Raw genomic sequence first — 20,286 nt, forward strand, 5'->3', positions numbered from 1 at the left:
TTATTTAATTTCTATTGACGGGTCTTCGGTAATATGTTTGTAGTATTTTTCATATTTAATTGACTTTCAACTTCATTAACATAACCATCTTGATTCATAATAATAATAGTGTTTGACTTATCATCCTTTTTAATCACTATACTGTCATCATTCATTAGATTATATAAAGACTTAACTTCGTCTTAGAAATATTACTATGATATTGCTTTTTATGAGTACCAGTTAATAACTCTTTTGTGATTGCGTATATATAAAAATCTACATATGAATCACGTAAAAGATGATTTAATTCTGTTATAAAAAAGGTTATCTGGGTGACAAGTTTTGGGGTGACTTCTCTAACCAATCTGGGGCAACTTCTCTAGATACGTTGGGGCGAGTTCTCCATGGGGCGAGTTCTCCGCATACCCACTGTTGACGAGATAGTCAAATACTCTGGCTATCTGAACTTTTGAGCTCATTATGATTCCATATAACAGCCTTGTTCTTTCCAATAGACTCAGAATTATTAATATCGATACCTGAAACAGGATATCATGTGTACTACACATTTTGCAACAGAGTCGTAAAATAGTACGTGGGCTAAATGTACCGAAACACCGTTAGACAGTGGTTATTAAGAACAATCCCGGGTGAGCTATTTTAAACTTTGCATTCTGTTTAGTGTATTTCTAGACGATGTCAGGTATCAGAAAGTTTCATAATAGATTCAGTTCTTATACGGGAAAAAAAGTGTCGTGAAAATGTTCGAAGATATTATTTAAGAATCATTCGGTTCTGTGCAGATCGGCTTGTGTTAACTTGGTTAAATCTATTCTTAGTTAAACCTTAATTAAATGTTATGTTGTTGGACTTGCATGATTCATTTTGTATAAACCCAGTTATACTAAAGTTACAACTGAGATTGTATTGATACACGTATATATCAAACCACATTCTTATTCACAGTAAAACATGTTTTCAGTGTCAGAAATTAATTTCTCCCAGTAACTGGTTTTGTGACTTGACTGTAGTCCTTCAACGTAAGATACATGACACGATATTTTTATTCTGGGGGTGGGGGTGATGCACTAAAACAAAAACAACATGTGCTATATCGTACATTGTAGGACTAACTTGACTGTAGTACAGACTGAGTGTGTGTGTGTGTGTGTGTGTGTGTGATTAGGATTTTTAACGTAGCTTTTAACAATTTTTGAGTCGTATCGCTACGATGTCTGCAGTGTGGCAGTTTATAGTGATGTCTAGCACTGGGGCATCATGCCGCAGACACGTGGCATGATGTCCCACCCAGTCACATTATCCTGACACCAGGCCAACAAAAACTAATACTACTCTCTTACTGCTGAGTGCCATGTGAAGCAGCTGTTCGTACCATTTTTACAAGTCTTTGGTATGACTCGGCCGGGGTTCGAACCCACGATTTTGTAGTATAGGTTGAAGCCATCGTCATATACATTATCGTTGCTTACAATTTACATACAAACCCTAGAACTAATATTAGTACCCCTACTCCAACCACAACAAATCAAGTTGAGGCTACGACATCGTAGCTAATACAAACCCCACATTTACTTTAGGTTATATAGTATATGTATGATTTGTGGGTAAATTGCAAGCAACGATACAAGCCCCTGTGTATATACAATCTTCCATTTTGTGCAGCAACTAATGTCCAAAATACAAGAAATTGTATTTAACGTTATACTGAGTAAAATACATCGAATATTAGCTCTGTACTAGCTGTTTTACCAATATAATTATAATATTTCATAATTCTACAGACAGGTACACAGATAGTACATTACAGTGGAATAGTACACATGTAGACATTACAGTGGAACAGTACACATGTAGACATTACAGTGTAACAGTACACATGTAGACATTACAGTGTAACAGTACACATGTAGACATTACAGTGTAACAGTACACATGTAGACATTACAGTGTAACAGTACACATGTAGACATTACAGTGTAACAGTACATATGTAGACATTACAGTGTAACAGTACACATGTAGACATTACAGTGCAACAGTACACATGTAGACATTACAGTGTAACAGTACACATGTAGACATTACAGTGTAACAGTACACATGTAGACATTACAGTGTAACAGTACACATGTAGACATTACAGTGTAACAGTACACATGTAGACATTACAGTGTAACAGTACACATGTAGACATTACAGTGCAACAGTACACATGTAGACATTACAGTGCAACAGTACACATGTAGACATTACAGTGTAACAGTACACATGTAGACATTACAGTGTAACAGTACACATGTAGACATTACAGTGTAACAGTACACATGTAGACATTACAGTGTAACAGTACACATGTAGACATTACAGTGTAACAGTACACATGTAGACATTACAGTGTAACAGTACACATGTAGACATTACAGTGTAACAGTACACATGTAGACATTACAGTGCAACAGTACATATGTAGACATTACAGTGCAACAGTACACATGTAGACATTACAGTGTAACAGTACATATGTAGACATTACAGTGTAACAGTACACATGTAGACATTACAGTGTAACAGTACATATGTAGACATTACAGTGTAACAGTACATATGTAGACATTACAGTGTAACAGTACATATGTAGACATTACAGTGCAACAGTACACATGTAGACATTACAGTGTAACAGTACATATGTAGACATTACAGTGTAACAGTACACATGTAGACATTACAGTGTAACAGTACACATGTAGACATTACAGTGCAACAGTACACATGTAGACATTACAGTGCCAATGGTAACAGCAGATTAAAAGAAAATTAGATAAAGGACAATACAACAGTAGATAAAAGACAGTAGTTAACTTACAACAAAATGGTAGACATTATGCAGATGATCATTTTTTTATATTTATGTATAAACATAAGTAACATGTCACAGAGGAACACACTTAATAATTTAAATATAAAAAATGACTATTTATTGTTTAAATAAAAGCATGCACAATGTCAGTGATTACATATGATTAAAAGACAAGACAAAAAAAGATTATATCCCATGAAGCTAAAGGTGTTCATTAGGTAAGAAAAGTGATGTTGGGTGAATGGAGGGTGCTAATAGTTAAAATGGAAGAAGGTGCTTACTTAAAATAGGTATCATGGTTGCAGGATTTAAGTCAGACTATCGCAGTGAAAAAGGTAACTGTACAGCTCAGGGGCATGCATTATTTTCAGGAGTTTGGGGGGCAAAAATGTAGTGGTCAGCTACTAAGTTTTACAGATGTTGACCAAAACATGTTTAGAGGTGAAATCCAGAGGTGGGTGTTGGGGTGAGGGGGCATGTGCCTCCTTGCCCCAACGTGAAGGCACCCATGTTATAACTTGAATGCCATTGAAAGCTAAATAGATAAACATAACACACATTTACATTGTGTCCCAGACCATATTTGAATCAGTCTGTTCAATTCTTTAAAATCAGAGATTGTTCTTAGTTCATTTGGTTGGCTGTTCCAGACTCTGGGAGCATAAATTTTAAAAGAGAACTTACTCTTGGTACTGTTGCCAGATTTTGTTTTCTTAGAATGTATTTGCAGTTTTGGAAAGAGACCAGATAACTTGAATAATTTGGTGTTTTTTGTGAAGTATCTCATATACTTCAGTTAAATCTGAAACGGATAATGTAAAGAGCAGGACGGTTTGCTTTTCTTCACAGAGAATCATATGAGATTGTAAAATCACAAAACACCAGTTTTGTGATCTATGCTGTATTTTTTCCATTTTATCTGAGTTTTTTTTGCTACATAAATGCCAAAATAATAGGGCAGTAGTTGAAATTTGACCTAATAAAGCATTTGTAGGTTAGTTGCTTGATATTAGGGGATGGATAGTCATTGCAAGGTGTTTAATTTTCTTAATGCTTTTTGACAGATTTTATATACGTGGTTGCTGAAATTTAGTTGAGAATCAATATCTATGCCAAGGAATTTCACAGAGTCCTTATGTGGTATTTCATGGTTTTCTCACGTGATATTGGTAACTTGTTGTACATTTTTGCCAAGAATAATAGCTTGGAATTTCTGAGGGTTTGGGTGTAAACCAGTCTCTCATTATCTTGCTCAGCCTTTTGTTGAACAGATATTACAATATTTGGATCTTTATGGATGTATGATATGGTATTATTATCAGCCTCTTTATGGATGTATGATATGGTATTGTTATCAGCCTCTTTATGGATGTACGATATGGTATTGTTATCAGCCTCTTTATGGATATATGATATGGTATTGTTATCAGCTTCTTTATGGATGTACGATATGGTATTGTTATCAGACTAATTATACATTGTTGTTCTTTGAAGTAGAATATGTCATTTATAAAGATAATAAATATCAGAGGTCATAGTATTGAGCCTTGCAGTAAGTCTTTGGACATTATATCCAAATTACTGTATGAGGATACCAGTTAAAGACATTGTTTTCGGTTATACAAATAGTTTTCAGTTGGTTTGTTTGAGTTTAGACCAGTGTCTTGTAGGATTTCATTTTTTTTAGGATGAGGCAGTGTGGACGATAGTCAAAAGCCTGGGATAGATCCATTAGTACTGCACCCACATTGAAGCCATTATCCAATGCACCCTTCCAGTCCTCCATCATTTTCAAATAAGTTGTTTGACATCCATACCCTTTCCTAAAGGCAGATAGAAAGCTATACAAAATGCACTTGTATCTGATTACATAGAAGCTTTTAAAAATATTGGAGGTGAAAGGTTGCATAGAAGCATTTAAAAATATTGGAGGTGAAAGGTTACATAGAAGCATTTAAAAATATTGGAGGTGAAAGGTTACATAGAAGCATTTAAAAATATTGGAAGTGAAAGGTTACATAGAAGCTTTTAAAAATATTGGAAGTGAAAGGTTACATAGAAGCTTTTAAAAATATTGGAGGTGAATACTAACTGGTCCAAAGTTGTCCTTATCAGTAGGATCAGATTAAATTTTGTAAATTGGGGTCACCTGTTCTCTTTTAAGATGATATGGAAATGTTCCTTTGTCAATAAAAGTATTAATCTGTAGGTAATCTGTTCTGAAATTGTTAAAATTATTGAGGATATAGGTATTGTGAGTGTTGTAGTAAATTGATTGAGCATATAGTCATTGTGAGTGTAGTATTGATTTATGTACTCCTCTTGGGACCACAAAGTCACATATTGTTAGTACTCCCCTGGGGACCATAAGGTCACACATAGTACTTCCTGGGGGCCCATAAGATCACATATAGTAAGTACTCTCCAGGGAATCATAAGGTCACATATAGTTACTATTCCACTGTGGACTATAAGATCACATATAGTTAGTACTTCCATGGAGACCAGAATGTCACATAATGTTAGTACTCCCCTGGGGACTATAAGGTCACATATTGTTAGTATTGCCTTGAGGACCATAAAGTCAGATATTAATACTCCCCTGGGGACCATTAGGTCACATATAGTTAATACTTCCCTGGGGACTATACGGTCACATGTTGTTAGTATTGCCCTGAGGACCATAAAGTCAGATATCAGAGATCTCGGAAATACTTAATTACGCATATTTGGATGCCAATTTTTGATCTGGGACGCAGAAAATCACTGAGGCAGGAGTCCTCCGTACGCATGTAATAGGTATGCGGCAAAGTTCAGACTTGCCAGTCCTACTTCAGCCACCTGCTTTGTGGGAAAATATGTTGATCATTTAGCTGTGCTGATATTTACCATGACAGAATTCAGTGACTGAAAGACCCCTTGATGTACATACATGTTGCCATTTTATAATAGTACATAAAAAAGAACATGATGCAATAGCTGGGCAGCAAGTTCAAAGGCTTTGACTGGCGGGGGGAGGGTGAGAAAATGTACTGATATTTACAGTGATTGAATTTAGAGGCAGAAATGACACAGAGATGTACATGTGGTCATTTATAAAAGTACATCAAATAAACAACTTTAGCTGTCATTATTGTGTTCATTTCCGAATGTAGCGGAATAAGCAGTGCACGTGACCTCAGAATCAAGACATGTTGAGACTTAGACAAAATGCCATTCGTTAGTGGGTGGCAAGTCACCTAAAAATGTAAACTTCGCCTTCTTCTGTTAGGAAAGCGAAAACAACTTTGCCCTGTGATTATTTAAGAGGTACATTGACTGACCATACCATATTTTTTTTAATGCCCCTCGCCTTATCCCGGTTAGTTCTAGTGTTGTATCAAAATGTATTCATCAAGGCATCAGTAGATAGGCCTAGTTTTATATAAATTACGTTGACAAACTCTTGCCCATTCACAAGCATTATGTTTTGATAGCTGATTGACCATTAATCCTTTTCTGAGTCAAGTAGCAACTATCAATTTCCTGCATGCTATTCTTTGATGATAAAACATACAAACTTGTGTTTTAAGATCAGAATCAATGATCTGGATATTTATTAACTGCCTCTTATACACTGTTTCATCATAAAATTAGTTTGAAACTGTAAGTGAACCAGTAGGCCTAACAGGAAATAATGGCGGACTTCGCTAAGTCTGGCATGTACCAGTTTATTAGATTGTCTGTTTTCTTAAATCATTGAGCAAATATATTCAGAAAAAATACACAAATCATTGAAACCAAAGCCTAGGTATTATGTTATTAAAGATTTAACTTTAAAATGCAAATTATGTAGGTCAGAAACGTATGGGACAATGCTATGTTGTGGAATTCACGAGATGCGCTTTACGGTCTAAGCTGTTTTCTGACTTGACACGTATTTGCGAAAATACAGGAAAAAACAGCAAATTGGATATTATTTATTTGCCTACAATTATTACAAGTATGTATACAAATAAATAAACCATAAATTTGTGATCCTGTCAGTGGACTGTTGTAATGAAGCTATATTATAGTGAGTGATTACATTACGAAAACCTCTCCATCTAAAAATAGATGCACTCACATCTGTGTTGATTCTGTAGGAAAGAAGGGACTGCAACTTTTGATGGTGGGACTCCTAGTTTTAAGCTCCTAGCGAGAACTCTGGATATTAGTGCTCCCCTGGGGACCGTAGGGTCACATATAGTTAGTACTTCCCCTGTGACCAGAAGGTCACATATAGTTAGTATTCCCCTGGAGACCATAAAGTCACATATAGTTAGTACTCCCCTACAGACCATAAAGTCATATATTGTTAGTACTCCCTGGGGGCCATAAAGTCATATATTGTTAGTACTTCCTGGGGACCATAAAGTCATATATTGTTAGTACTCCCTGGGGACCATAAGGTCATGTATTGTTAGTAATTTAGTACAAGGGCAGGGTAGGCATCAAGTTAATATACCTCGTAGCTTGAAAGGAAAAGGATTTTCTACAGGCCATATTAATATACAATAGCTTTGTGAAACTGAGGAAATGAAACAAGTATTTAGCTGAAACAATATACATATTCTAGGTTATTTAGAATCTCAGCTTAAAGTTAAGCACCCTGATAATCTGTTTGAAACTGAGGATACCACAGGCCAGTATGTAAAGATAGGACCACAGATCCTAGAGTTGGAGGGAAAATGAAACATGTTGGGAGCATTATCAAGGGTATACAGCTGATATTGAGGCCATATAAATTCAGGAGAGAAATAGGGGGCCATTCCTTGTTGGGTTTGTGTATGTGAGAAAGCTTGCCAGTAGTGTTCTGCGAGTTAGTGGTTCTTACTGGAGTTTTCCCCGGGTTCTTCCTCCAGAAGTTATGCTGGCTGGTATATATAGCCTATCTTGTGTTGAGAAAAGGCATTAAACCCCAAAACAACAACAATGTTCTTCACCTGTAAAGTAAGATAATTCCTTCCAAAGACAGCCAGGCCACTATCAAATACAGATATTTTAATCTGGATATTTTTTATATGATCTGTGGGATACAGATAAGATATTTGATAATGTAGATGAACCCCTTGATACCAGGATGAAATTATTCTTTGGTGTAGCTGATCAAACACTTGCCTCAAAATATTTAAAAGGTAAAGTTTGAACACCAGACCCCAAAATGGTTGACAGCCAATACAGTTTGAACACCAGACCCCAAAATGGTTGACAACCTATAAAGTTTGAACACCAGTCCCCAAATTGGTCGACAACCAATAAAGTTTGAACACCAGTCCCCAAATTGGTTGACAACCTGTCAAGTTTGAACATCAGTCCCCAAAATGGTTGACAACCAATAAAGTTTGAACACCATTCCCCAAAATGGTTGACAACCAATATTCTTGAAGCAGTGAGAGCCAGCAACAGAGCTAACGCTAGGGGAAATGAAGACTATTACAAGTTTCAGAGGAATAAAGACATAACTCCTATTTTTATCCTAAGAAAAATTGCCAGAAAATTATGTAGAAGAGAGATCCCAGTTCTGTTTTAAAAAAATTATAAAAATTGGGTAAAATGGAACAGTTTTGTGATGTTAAAACTATTTCACAAGATGGACAGGATATCACTGATTTTGATCAGATAGCTGATATTTTAATGACTTTTTGTGCATGTACCTGCTAAATTAATAGAGCCAATTGCTACAGATTATGATATGCTAAAGGCTTTCTATACATAGAAAATATCTATGATGCACTTTTCAAAATTCATGAAGTTCAGATAGATAAAGTATTTAATGTCACTTGTCAAATGTTGTGAGTCTCAATCTGACTCTAACCTTGACTTGTCAAAAGCAATGACTCAGTCTGACTCAAAACTTGTCAAAAGCAATGAGACTCAATCTGAGTCTCAACTTGACTTGTCAAAGCAATGAGACTCAGTCTGACATTGAACTTGACTTGTCAAAAACAACAAGACTAGATCTGACTCTAAACTTGAGTCACTTGTCAAATGTTGTGAGTCTCAATCTGACTCTAAACTTGATTTGTTAAAAGCAATGAAACTCAGTCTGACTCTAAACTTGTCAGAATCAATGTGACTCAGTCTGACTCTAAACTTGACTTGCCAAAAGCACCAAGACTAGATCTGACTCAAAACATGACTTGTAAAAAGAAATGAGACTCAGTCTGACATTGAACTTGACTTGTCAAAAGCACCAAGACTAGATCTGACTCAAAACTTGACTTGTAAAAAGCAATGAGACTCAGTCTGACATTGAACTTGACTTGTCAAAAGCACCAAGACTAGATCTGACTCTAAACTTGACTTGTAAAAAGCAATGAGACTCAGTTCGACATTGAACTTGACTTGTCAAATCAACAAGACTAGATCTGACTCTAAACTTGACTTGTCAAAAGCAATGAGACAGTCTGACTCAAAACTTGTGAAAAGCAAGAAGACTAGATCTGATCTAAACTTGACTTGTCAAAAGCAAGAAGACTAGATCTGACTCTAAACTTGACTTGTGAAAGCAAGAAGACTAGATCTGACTCTAAACTTGACTTGTCAAAAGCAAGAAGACTAGATCTGACTCTAAACTTGACTTGTGAAAGCAACAAGACTAGATCTGACTCTAAACTTGACTTGTCAAAAGCAACAAGACTAGATCTGACTCTAAACTTGACTTGTGAAAGCAACAAGACTAGATCTGACTCTAAACTTGACTTGTCAAAAGCAATGAGACTCAATCTGACTCTAAACTTGACTTGTCCAAAGCATCAAGACCATACATCTGACTCTAAACTTGACTTGTCAAAAGCAATGAGACAGTCTGACTCAAAACTTGTGAAAAGCAAGAAGACTAGATCTGATCTAAACTTGACTTGTCAAAAGCAAGAAGACTAGGTCTGACTCTAAACTTGACTTGTGAAAGCAAGAAGACTAGATCTGACTCTAAACTTGACTTGTCAAAAGCAAGAAGACTAGATCTGACTCTAAACTTGACTTGTGAAAGCAACAAGACTAGATCTGACTCTAAACTTGACTTGTCAAAAGCAAGAAGACTAGATCTGACTCTAAACTTGACTTGTGAAAGCAACAAGACTAGATCTGACTCTAAACTTGACTTGTCAAAAGCAATGAGACTCAATCTGACTCTAAACTTGACTTGTCCAAAGCATCAAGACCATACATCTGACTCTAAACTTGACTTGTCAGAAGCAATGAGACTCGATCATATTGGCCCCGAATGTTTGAAAGCAGCTTGCCATGTCACAGCAGAAAGCATTATTTACCTTTTTGACAGTACTCAAACTGGGCAGATCTCCTCACACATGGAAGGTAGCTAAAATCACCTTAATTCACCAAACTGGATCTGTGAGTGATGTTAACAATATTAAACCACTGTCAGTTCTACCAACCCTTTATAGATTATTAGAAAAATGTGCACCACTGTTTAATGGATTTCATTGTAATTAACAACCTAGTTCTTGAAAATCTGTCAGGATTTTAGCACAGTCACTCATGAAATGGCCTTAATATTAATGGTAGATAATGGCTAAAAGCTCTATATGTGGGAAGGCTTGTAGGGAGAGTCTTTAAATAATTGAAATTTTGTTGTGTCTTAAAATTGACCCTCAATATCTTTAGGAGAAACTGCACATTTATAAATTTGGACGGACTGCTTTAAAATGGTTTTCATTTTAACTCTTAGAGAGGTACCAAAAAGGTCACATCATAATGATCAATTTGTACAGTAGGGTTTTCCACAGAATGAAGTACTAGGTCCCCTCCTGTTTTTAATCTTAATCATTGATTTGCCACTTTAATTACGAAGTAATGTGTCAACTATAGCTTTCTATGCTGATGGAACCACACTCTCTAAAGCACAGTTCTCTTTTGTTGCACTACAGATGTGCAAGGTGCCCCAGTTGATTTGGAAATTTGGTACAAATAGAATGGAATGACTCTAAATATAATATATCAAATATAAAAATTATTCAGATTACAGACAAGATTAAGATTATCTGGTGCAACACTGGACAGTTCTTAAAAGGATGCCTCACTACTTTTCACACATGAGATTCTTGGTGGTGCATGTTGATAACACTATTTTTCATACAAGGATATGTCATGGCAGGTTTTCACACATCAAGTTCTTGCTGTGCATGTTGATAAGAACACTGTTTTTCATACAAGGATATGTGATTGCAGGTTTTCACACACAAAGTTCTTGGTGCGTGTGTTGATAAGAACACTATTTTTCATACAAGGATATGTGATTGCAGGTTTTCACACATAAAGTTCTTGTTGTGCATGTTGATAATAACACTTTATGTTTCATACAAGGATATGTCATTGCAGGTTTTCACGCATAAAGTTCTTGTTGTGCATGTTGATAACACTATTTTTCATACAAGGATATGTGATTGCAGGTTTTCACACATAAAGTTCTTGCTGTGCATGTTGATAACACTATTTTTCATACAAGGATATGTCATTGCAGGTTTTCACACATCAAGTTCTTGCTGTGCATGTTGATAACACTATTTTTCATACAAGGATATGTCATTGCAGGTTTTGACACATACATTTCTTGGTGCGTGTGTTGATAAGAACACTATTTTTCATACAAGGATATGTCATTGCAGGTTTTGACACATAAATTTCTTGGTGCGCTTGTTGATAAGAACACTATTTTTATACAAGGATATGTCATTTCAGGTTTTGACACAAATTTCTTGGTGCGCGTGTTGATAAGAACACTATTTTTCATACAAGGATATGTCATTGCAGGTTTTGACACATAAAGTTCTTGGTGGGCGTGTTGATAAGAACACTATTTTTTATACAAGGATATGTCATTGCAGGTTTTGACACTTAAATTTCTTGGTGCGCGTGTTGATAAGAACACTATTTTTCATAGAAGGATATGTCATTGCAGGTTTTGACACATAAATTTCTTGGTGCGCATGTTGATAAGAACACTATTTTTTGTACAAGTATATGTCTATGCAGGTTTTCACACAAAGTTTTTGGTGTGCATGTAGATAATTTATTTTTCTTACAAGGATATGTCATTGCAGATTTTCACGAATGATACAGTTCTTGTTGTTCATGGTGATAACAACCTGATATGGATTGGACTCGTTAGACATGTAATGAAAATGTTCTGATTGCTTTATGGTATGGGGAAACTGTTGCCAGATTTAATTCTTGCAATGACTCAACAAAGAATACTTTAAATGAAAGGAGAGATATTTGTGAAAAAATCAAAACTTGTATATCAAATTTGAGATGAAGAGGGTCCTCAGCGCTAGTGAACTGTGCTCAGACCACAGCAAGCAGGTCCTTATTCAGCATTGTTAGAGGCTACATCAAGTAGTACTGGTAATTCCATTCAGAACATAAAAGATAATTATTTACCAAAAAATTTGCATATTCAGGCCCATGGAATAATTTACCTAAAGAAAGAATCACCCACATTAAATACTTTTTCTTCTCCAAGAATAAGAAATTAGCTACAAGTAAGAAGTACATTCTTTTGTTCCTCTAGTTTCTTCCTTTTTCTGTTCTCACAATATCATACTGTTACTTTACATTTGCCTCTCTCTACTTTGATGAAATTGTAAATAACCATGCTTCAAGGCTTCTTTGTACATTTGTTGTAGTATAATTATATAAAATAGAGGAGTTTAAGGGAAATTAGCCTGCAAACTCTGAAAATAAAGACCTAATTATTATTATTATTATTACTAATATGATTACTTCATTCAGAAATATGCTCATTTTAAAATATTTAATGATTGCATACTTATTATCTAATTGAAAAAGATCTCTATAAGAAAATTAGTGATGATGTTAATTTTCTGAAAACCATGCCGTTTTCATTTCCCTTGATTACAAATTAACACTGAAATAGAATGTACATTATTGCCATCTTCGTTCTTGTCCATTTCAAATTATGGTCTGTACCCTGTAGATTCTGTCAAATCTGGTCCAAAAGAAGAACCTTTCATGAACCAAAACAGGGGGCCATTCTTACTTGGTACAGGTATGTAGTTAGGATGTATACTTCGATACTAGTGAGAGCGTCCGCCTCAAATGCAGGAGGTCATGGGTTTGATCCCCGACCGAGTCATACCAAAGACTTACAAAAATGGTACTAACAGCTGCCTCGCTTGGCGCTCAGCATTAAGAGATTGGTGTTAGGACTGGTCGGCCTGGTGTCAGAATAATGTGACTGGGTGGGACATCATGCTACATGTCTGCGGCATGATGCCCCAGTGCTAGACACCACTATAAACTGCCACATTGTAGACATCATAGCAATATGGCTGAAAAATTGTTAAAGCTACGTTAAAAATCCAAATCACATCACATCGATACTAGTGTGTCCAAGGTGGATTGATTTTTAATACTTTGCAGAACTAGCTCATTCCACATTTTCAAACTTTCTGAATTCTTAAATGTTTTCAGTCATTTCAAGAACTATGGTACCCCTTTGCAAATTTACAGGCAAAAACTGACTCATTTTTTGATGAATTTTGGATAATGGAAGTTTCTTGTCAAAGTGCTGTGTCATATCAACATGTATCTTTATTTCATAACGCAGTGAGTTAACTTTTTGATGACCTTATAACCTTACTTTGTACATCATTTAACAAATGTAGGCATCTATGACCCATCTTGAAAAATATTATCTCTACTCCTCCAAACTGATGGTTTTATTAACATGGGGTTTTCATCAGTAGACTTCTTATGATGTTTACATGGTCCTAAATGAAAATAGTGACCTTATGTTCAGTGGAAAAAATTGTCTTGAATTCCTGAAAATTCTTTTAACCCAATAGAACATGAGTCTTTAGTGCTGTTTACAGGTACATTATCATGTGTTCATAGTGCCATTTACAATTAACATTATCTACTCTAACACTTTACATTATTATCTAGTTTAACTCCTTGCATTTATAATGGGTAGGACAGGGCATGTTGGCTCAGATAGCTCAAATGGTAGAGTGCCCGTCTAGAGTTAGGGAAGTCCCAGGTTTGTTTATCCCCGGTCTGGCAGTGAATTTTTCCTGTTTAGCAACGCTGACAGGATTCCACATCTATACATCCAGTCTTATAAGGAGGATGCAGTTAAATGGAAGTTAAACATCGAGACATAGGGACACGTCTCAGAAATGAAGAGAGAAAGTGTAGCAGGTTGCACTGGATGTGTTGACTCAGATTGCTCAAATGGTAGAACATCCATCTTGAGCTATGGAGGACCCAGTCTCAACCCTGGTTTGGCTGTAAACTTTCCCAGTTACACATTATTATTATTAACTTTTTTCACTTTACATTATTATTTAGTGTAACTCTTTTCCGTATCATTAACTTTAACACTTTACATTACTTAGTTTAACCCTTTAATTATTATTTAGTTTAACTTTTTTTTTGACAATAATATCTAGTTTAATTGTTTACATTATTATCTAATTGAACTCTTTTCATTATTATTTTGTTCAGCTCTTTACATACATATGAAATAACATTTTGCTTGCTTTTATTTACAGACTGATGATGTAACATCAAGCCGTAAGAATGGCTGATGAACTCAAGAGCAAACTCTTTGAAATACAAGAGTTGGTATCAGGCTTAATTCAGAAAATCCCATCTAGATTTGACAAAGGAGAAACTCTTCCAAGATTAGCAAAACCTTACGTTGAAAAAACTATTGATAACCTGAAGGATATCAAGAAGTTGTTTGAGAGAAAACATAGAGAGCTACAAAAAGAAGTCAAACTCACCGAGATAAAAGTTTCAGACAAAGACTGGGATTCAGATGCAACAGATGATTTGAATGATGATAATGCTGATAAAGAAAGCAATGATGTATCTAAAAAAATCATAGGAGTTAAGTTTGTGGGTTCAGATACAACACAAGAATTGGATAATACGTCCGATAATGATTCAGATGAAGAGTTCTTGTTACCAGGAGACAAAACAGTTGTAAAACCTTCTGAATTTTTTTGTAAATTTGCGGAAACAGATGATGATGCAAATTCAAACTCTCAAATGGCTAAAAGTGGTGGAAAGGCAGACAAAAGCAAAAATAATAACTATGACTCCGATGACCTTGAAAATTTTGATGAGTTCACTTTGGATGACACCAAATCATTTTCTACACCTGTTGGGAAATCTAAACACAAAATGGATGAAAGTGCCAGTTGTAATGATGATGAATCCAGTGCTTGTGATTTGAGCAAAGATGAAGAGAATCAGCAAAAAAATGAAGTAGGTGAATAGGGTTTCCTTTAGACCCCATAAAATGAGCCCCTGACTTGTAAATATGTGAAACTGCTTGAAACTCATCACTTATGCTCTTTAAAGGACACATAGCTTAAAAGATACTTACCGTAGTTTAAAACACTTAGTTTTGAAATCTTCGGAAAATCCCTGATTTATATGTTCACATTTAATCTATAATTCTACCGCCTGGGTGTAAGCCCTATTATTTGTTGGTGTAAACATTGAGCCTGTTTTGGACGATGTCCGTATTCTTGCATTAAAAATATAAGCCCATTAATTAATTCACATCTAAATTTAGGAACTGCTGAATTAATGCCATGATTAGAATTTCTCCGGAATAAAAAGTTAGCTGTGTCTAGATTTTGTAGAAACGTTTTGTCACAGGAATGGGCATTCAAATGCATTTTTATGTATTTATATATAACTTTGCTTCTGTCATTTCACTTTTTATTTCCCACTAAAAATTCTTCTCTAGTTTTGGACTTTGAAGTTATACATGGCATAATGGCTTAGTTTATTATTACATAATAAATACATAAAATAGAACCATTTTGTTAGTATTGATGCTTTGACAAAACATTGCCTTACTTCCAGATTTGAAGTATTTTTGTCTGTGAAAATGTGATTGATTTTTAGTTCTACTTTGCAGTTTGCTTACAAATATTCCACTTTATAACCTGTTGTAAAATGTCAAATATTCTTCCATTATATCGCTTGTGTACCTTAATATCATTGTGATCTGCTGATGATATCCCCACATTAAGTCACATGGTGATCTGCTGATATCCACACATTAGGTCACATGGTGATCTGCTGATGATATCCCCACATTAAGTCACATGGTGATCTGCTGATGATATCCCCACATTAAGTCACATTGTGATCTGCTGATGATATCCCCACATTAGTTCACATGGTGATCTGCTGATGATATCCCCACATTAAGTCACATGGCGATCTGCTGATGATATCCCCACATTAGGTTACATGGTGAATCACTGATGATATCCCCACATTAAGTCACATGGTGATCTGCTGATGATATCCCCACATTGAGTAACATGGAGATCTGCTGATGATATCCCCACAGTTCATTTGGTTAAAGCGCGCTCACCAATTAATATTTACTTTAGAGAGAGTGACATATGTAAGGTGAAGTAGTTTGCATTTAAAACATGTACAATGGAGAGAATGTTGGCATACCTGTATGCTACAGTAATGTAATGTGGATGATCTTTCTTTGGATATTGTACTTTTGGAAATTTTACATGATTTAAGCACACTGCTCTTTTTTATACAATTTACCTCTGAAGTTCAGGAAGTGAAAATGACCAAGTAGAGCTAGCACTTTTTTGAAAGGTGCACATTTGAAGTAAGGCCAAGTTGTATACTCTATAACCCATAGTACACCCATCAATCATACACCAAAATAAAGGGAATTAAAGGTTCTTTGAATTATACCTAAGATATATAAGGTCTTTTTTAAATAGCCAGTATAACCAGTGAGGAAAGCCGGGGAAATTCTTTTTCTTTAAAATCCTAACCCTATGGAAAATACAAAACTGTATAGCGCCATCTTAAAGCTTGTTTGTGTGAGTAGTGACCTAAATTATGGAAAAATTAGAAGTCTTAGAATATAGGAATAGAGTCAACTTAAATTTAAAACTGTTGCAATAAGTAACAGAAATACATGGTGAAAATGTTTCTTTTCATTTATTTGTAATGAAATGAAAAAATAAATGATGAGAAAGTGAATTCACTTCTTCTATATTAAACAGTAGGCAAATATTTTACACTTTGACCTTTGACCTTTATGAACCTGATGAGTTACCTCCCTTTTCAAATTGTAAAATTCATTGTTGATATCTCAGAAATAATTCTGGCTAGTTTCATGTTCCTGTCATTCAGCATAACATTGGTTGCTATGTTTACAAAATGTAATGTGCATTCTTAAAATAGCTCACTTTTTATCATAAGGGGGTTGGGCTGGACTTGTTAGAGACTCTGACAGTCATAAATACTGTTCTGTGGGGGGAAAGGCAGGAGAATTATTCAGAAGGATTGTTTTGATGCTTGCGACTTAAATGTTTCAGCCATATAAACATAATTAAATCATACAATAATAATACCTATATTCTCTTTATGGGGGTGCTCACCAATTAATATGTACTTTAGAGAGAGTGACGTATGTAAGGTGAAGTAGTTTGCATTTAAAACATGCACAATGGAGAGAATGTTGGCATACCTATATGCTACAGTAATGTAATGTGGATGATATTTCTTTGGATATTGTTCTTTTGGAAATTTTACATGATTTAAGCACACTGCTAACTAAAATGACTGCTCCCTTGTGTTAAAAAATCAGCCTGAATTAGTCTAAAGTACACTATACATAGCAGCTATTAATATAGGGAAAATGAATTTTGCCAGACTAGACAATACCAGCTTCTGAAAGTGCAATTAATGAATTACCAGATATATAAAACGTAAAAAAAGTTATTTGCTCTTTTTTATACAATTTACCTCTGAAGTTCAGGAAGTGAAAATGACCAAGTAGAGCTAGCACTTTTTTGAAAGGTGCACATTTGAAGTAAGGCCAAGCTGTATACTCTATAACACATAGTACACCCATCAATCATACACCAAAATAAAGGGAATTAAAGGTTCTTTGAATTATACCTAAGATATATAAGGTCTTTTTTAAATAGCCAGTATAACCAGTGAGGAAAGCCGGGGAAATTCTCTTTCTTTAAAATCCTAACCCTGTGGAAAATACGAAACTGTATAGTGCCACCTAAATAGGTTAGAACCTTGGGCACACGGTAATTTGATGCAGATAACCCAACACTTCTGGTGGTTGGGCAGGTTGTGGCTTAATCAATCTGATTAAAATCAGATCTACGCTGTCCTACATGAAGATCTCATGATGACCGCTTAGGGGTAATGTTCTGGTGACCTTTGAATTAGTCAATGGAAATGCAGCTTTCAAAAATCTGAAAGTGAATCAAATCATTCGGTACACATTCATGCTCTTCATCCACAATGCTTAGTCTCCAAATGCGATGATATAAGACTTCATCTGATTGGCTGATAAAATTAGTGATTATGGTGATAAAATAGGTTACCAGAACATGACCCCTAAGCAGTCACTATCAGATTTTCATTTATAACATTGGAGGTCCGATTTTAATAAAGTTGGGGACTTAGTGTCTATGGTGATTTTACTTTATCTGTCCTAACACTTCTAGCTTTTGGACAGGTTGGGGCCTGTTGCCGATGGTGATTTTCTGCAGCTGTGCTGACACTTCTGGTGGTTGGACCAATTGGGACCTTGGGAACTTAGTGAGATGCTGTATATACTTGCACACTTCAACTGATTGAACAGGTTGGGGCTTTGTACCTGTGGTAATTTAATACAACTATATCCACACTGCTGATAGTTGAACAGTTTGGGGCCTTGTGTCTATGCTGACTTGCTGAAGGTATATCCACACTTATACTGATCGAACAGTTTGGGGCCTTGTGCCTGTGGTAATTTAATACAGCTATAGTCTATATCCACACTGCTGATTGTTGAACAGTTTTGGGCCTTGTGCCTGTGGTAATTTAATACAGCTATATCCACACTGCTGATGATCGAACAGTTTGGGGCCTTGTGCCTGTGGTGACTTACTGAAGGTATATCCACACTGCTGATGATCCAACAGTTTGGGGCCTTATGTCTGTGCTGACTTACTGCAGGTATATCCACAGTGCTGATGATCGAAGAGTTTGGGGCCTTGTTTCTATGCTGACTTACTGCAGATATATCCACACTGCTGATAGTTGAACATGTCAGGGCTTTGTGCTCTTTCAGCATTGAAAATCAGAGTATCTTCATTACCATCATCATAAGGACTTAGTGTTAATCTTCATTACCATCATCATAAGGACTTAGTGTTCATCTTGATTACCATCATCATAAGGACTTAGTGTTCATCATCTTGATTACCATCAGCATAAGGACTTAGTGTTCATCTTCATTACCATCAGCATAAGGACTTAGTGTTCATCTTGATTACCATCAGCATAAGGACTTAGTGTTAATCTTCATTACCATCAGCATAAGGACTTAGTGTTCATCTTGATTACCATCAGCATAAGGACTTAGTGTTAATCTTCATTACCATCAGCATAAGGACTTAGTGTTCATCTTGATTACCATGAGCATAAGGACTTAGTGTTCATCTACATTACCATGAGCATAAGGACTTAGTGTTCATCTTGATTACCATCAGCATAAGGACTTAGTGTTAATCTTCATTACCATCAGCATAAGGACTTAGTGTTCATCTTGATTACCATCATCATAAGGACTTAGTGTTAATCTTCATTACCATCAGCATAAGGACTTAGTGTTCATCTTGATTACCATCATCATAAGGACTTAGTGTTAATCTTCATTACCATCAGCATAAGGACTTAGTGTTCATCTTGATTACCATCAGCATAAGGACTTAGTGTTCATCTTGATTACCATCAGCATAAGGACTTAGTGTTCATCTTGAATACCATCAGCATAAGGACTTAGTGTTAATCTTCATTACCATCAGCATAAGGACTTAGTGTTCATCTTGATTACCATCAGCATAAGGACTTAGTGTTAATCTTCATTACCATCAGCATAAGGACTTAGTGTTCATCTTGATTACCATCAGCATAAGGACTTAGTGTTTATCTTGATTACCATCAGCATAAGGACTTAGTGTTTATCTATGTTACCATCAGCTTAAGGACTTAGTGCTCAAGTTTTGAAAGTCAGTAAATCTATGGTATTCAAATGAAACTATTACCTTATTTACTTTATGCCCGTAGATTGTGCTCTGATGTGCAAGGATTCCTTTCGCACCCAGTTAACATTTAACAGTGTCTTTATATTGCATTTATTGGCAATACATACAGTTCCACACACTCCTTGTTCTAATTAATCTTCAAAACTAATTTAACCACTATTCTGAAACATTTTTTCTTCAGAATGACATGTCACATGAGGAATTAGAGGAGATAATGCAGGCTTGTGTCAATGATGGAGATGAGTTTAATGATGATGACTTTGATGAGGAAGATTTGCATGTATGTATTTAGTATGT

The 20,286-nt window shown here is 35.5% G+C and overlaps 1 protein-coding gene across 1 annotated transcript in view; it reads left to right on the forward strand.

The window, feature by feature from the left end:
- The first annotated feature begins 594 nt into the window (after positions 1 to 594).
- Positions 595 to 20,286, forward strand: part of LOC149776131 (bifunctional 3'-5' exonuclease/ATP-dependent helicase WRN-like) — a 202,244-nt gene continuing 182,552 nt past the window's right edge. Inside the window, exons 1-3 of the mRNA XM_089942399.1 lie at positions 595 to 632; positions 14,422 to 15,142; positions 20,171 to 20,269. Coding sequence (XP_089798525.1) covers positions 14,450 to 15,142; positions 20,171 to 20,269 — 792 coding nt within the window. The 5' untranslated portion in view covers positions 595 to 632; positions 14,422 to 14,449. The remainder of the gene's footprint in view (positions 633 to 14,421; positions 15,143 to 20,170; positions 20,270 to 20,286) is intronic.

The sequence above is a fragment of the Sinohyriopsis cumingii genome, chromosome 18, assembly GCF_028554795.1.
Source record: "Sinohyriopsis cumingii isolate HCF-2022 chromosome 18, ASM2855479v2, whole genome shotgun sequence".
NCBI classification, from domain to species: domain Eukaryota; kingdom Metazoa; phylum Mollusca; class Bivalvia; order Unionida; family Unionidae; genus Sinohyriopsis; species Sinohyriopsis cumingii.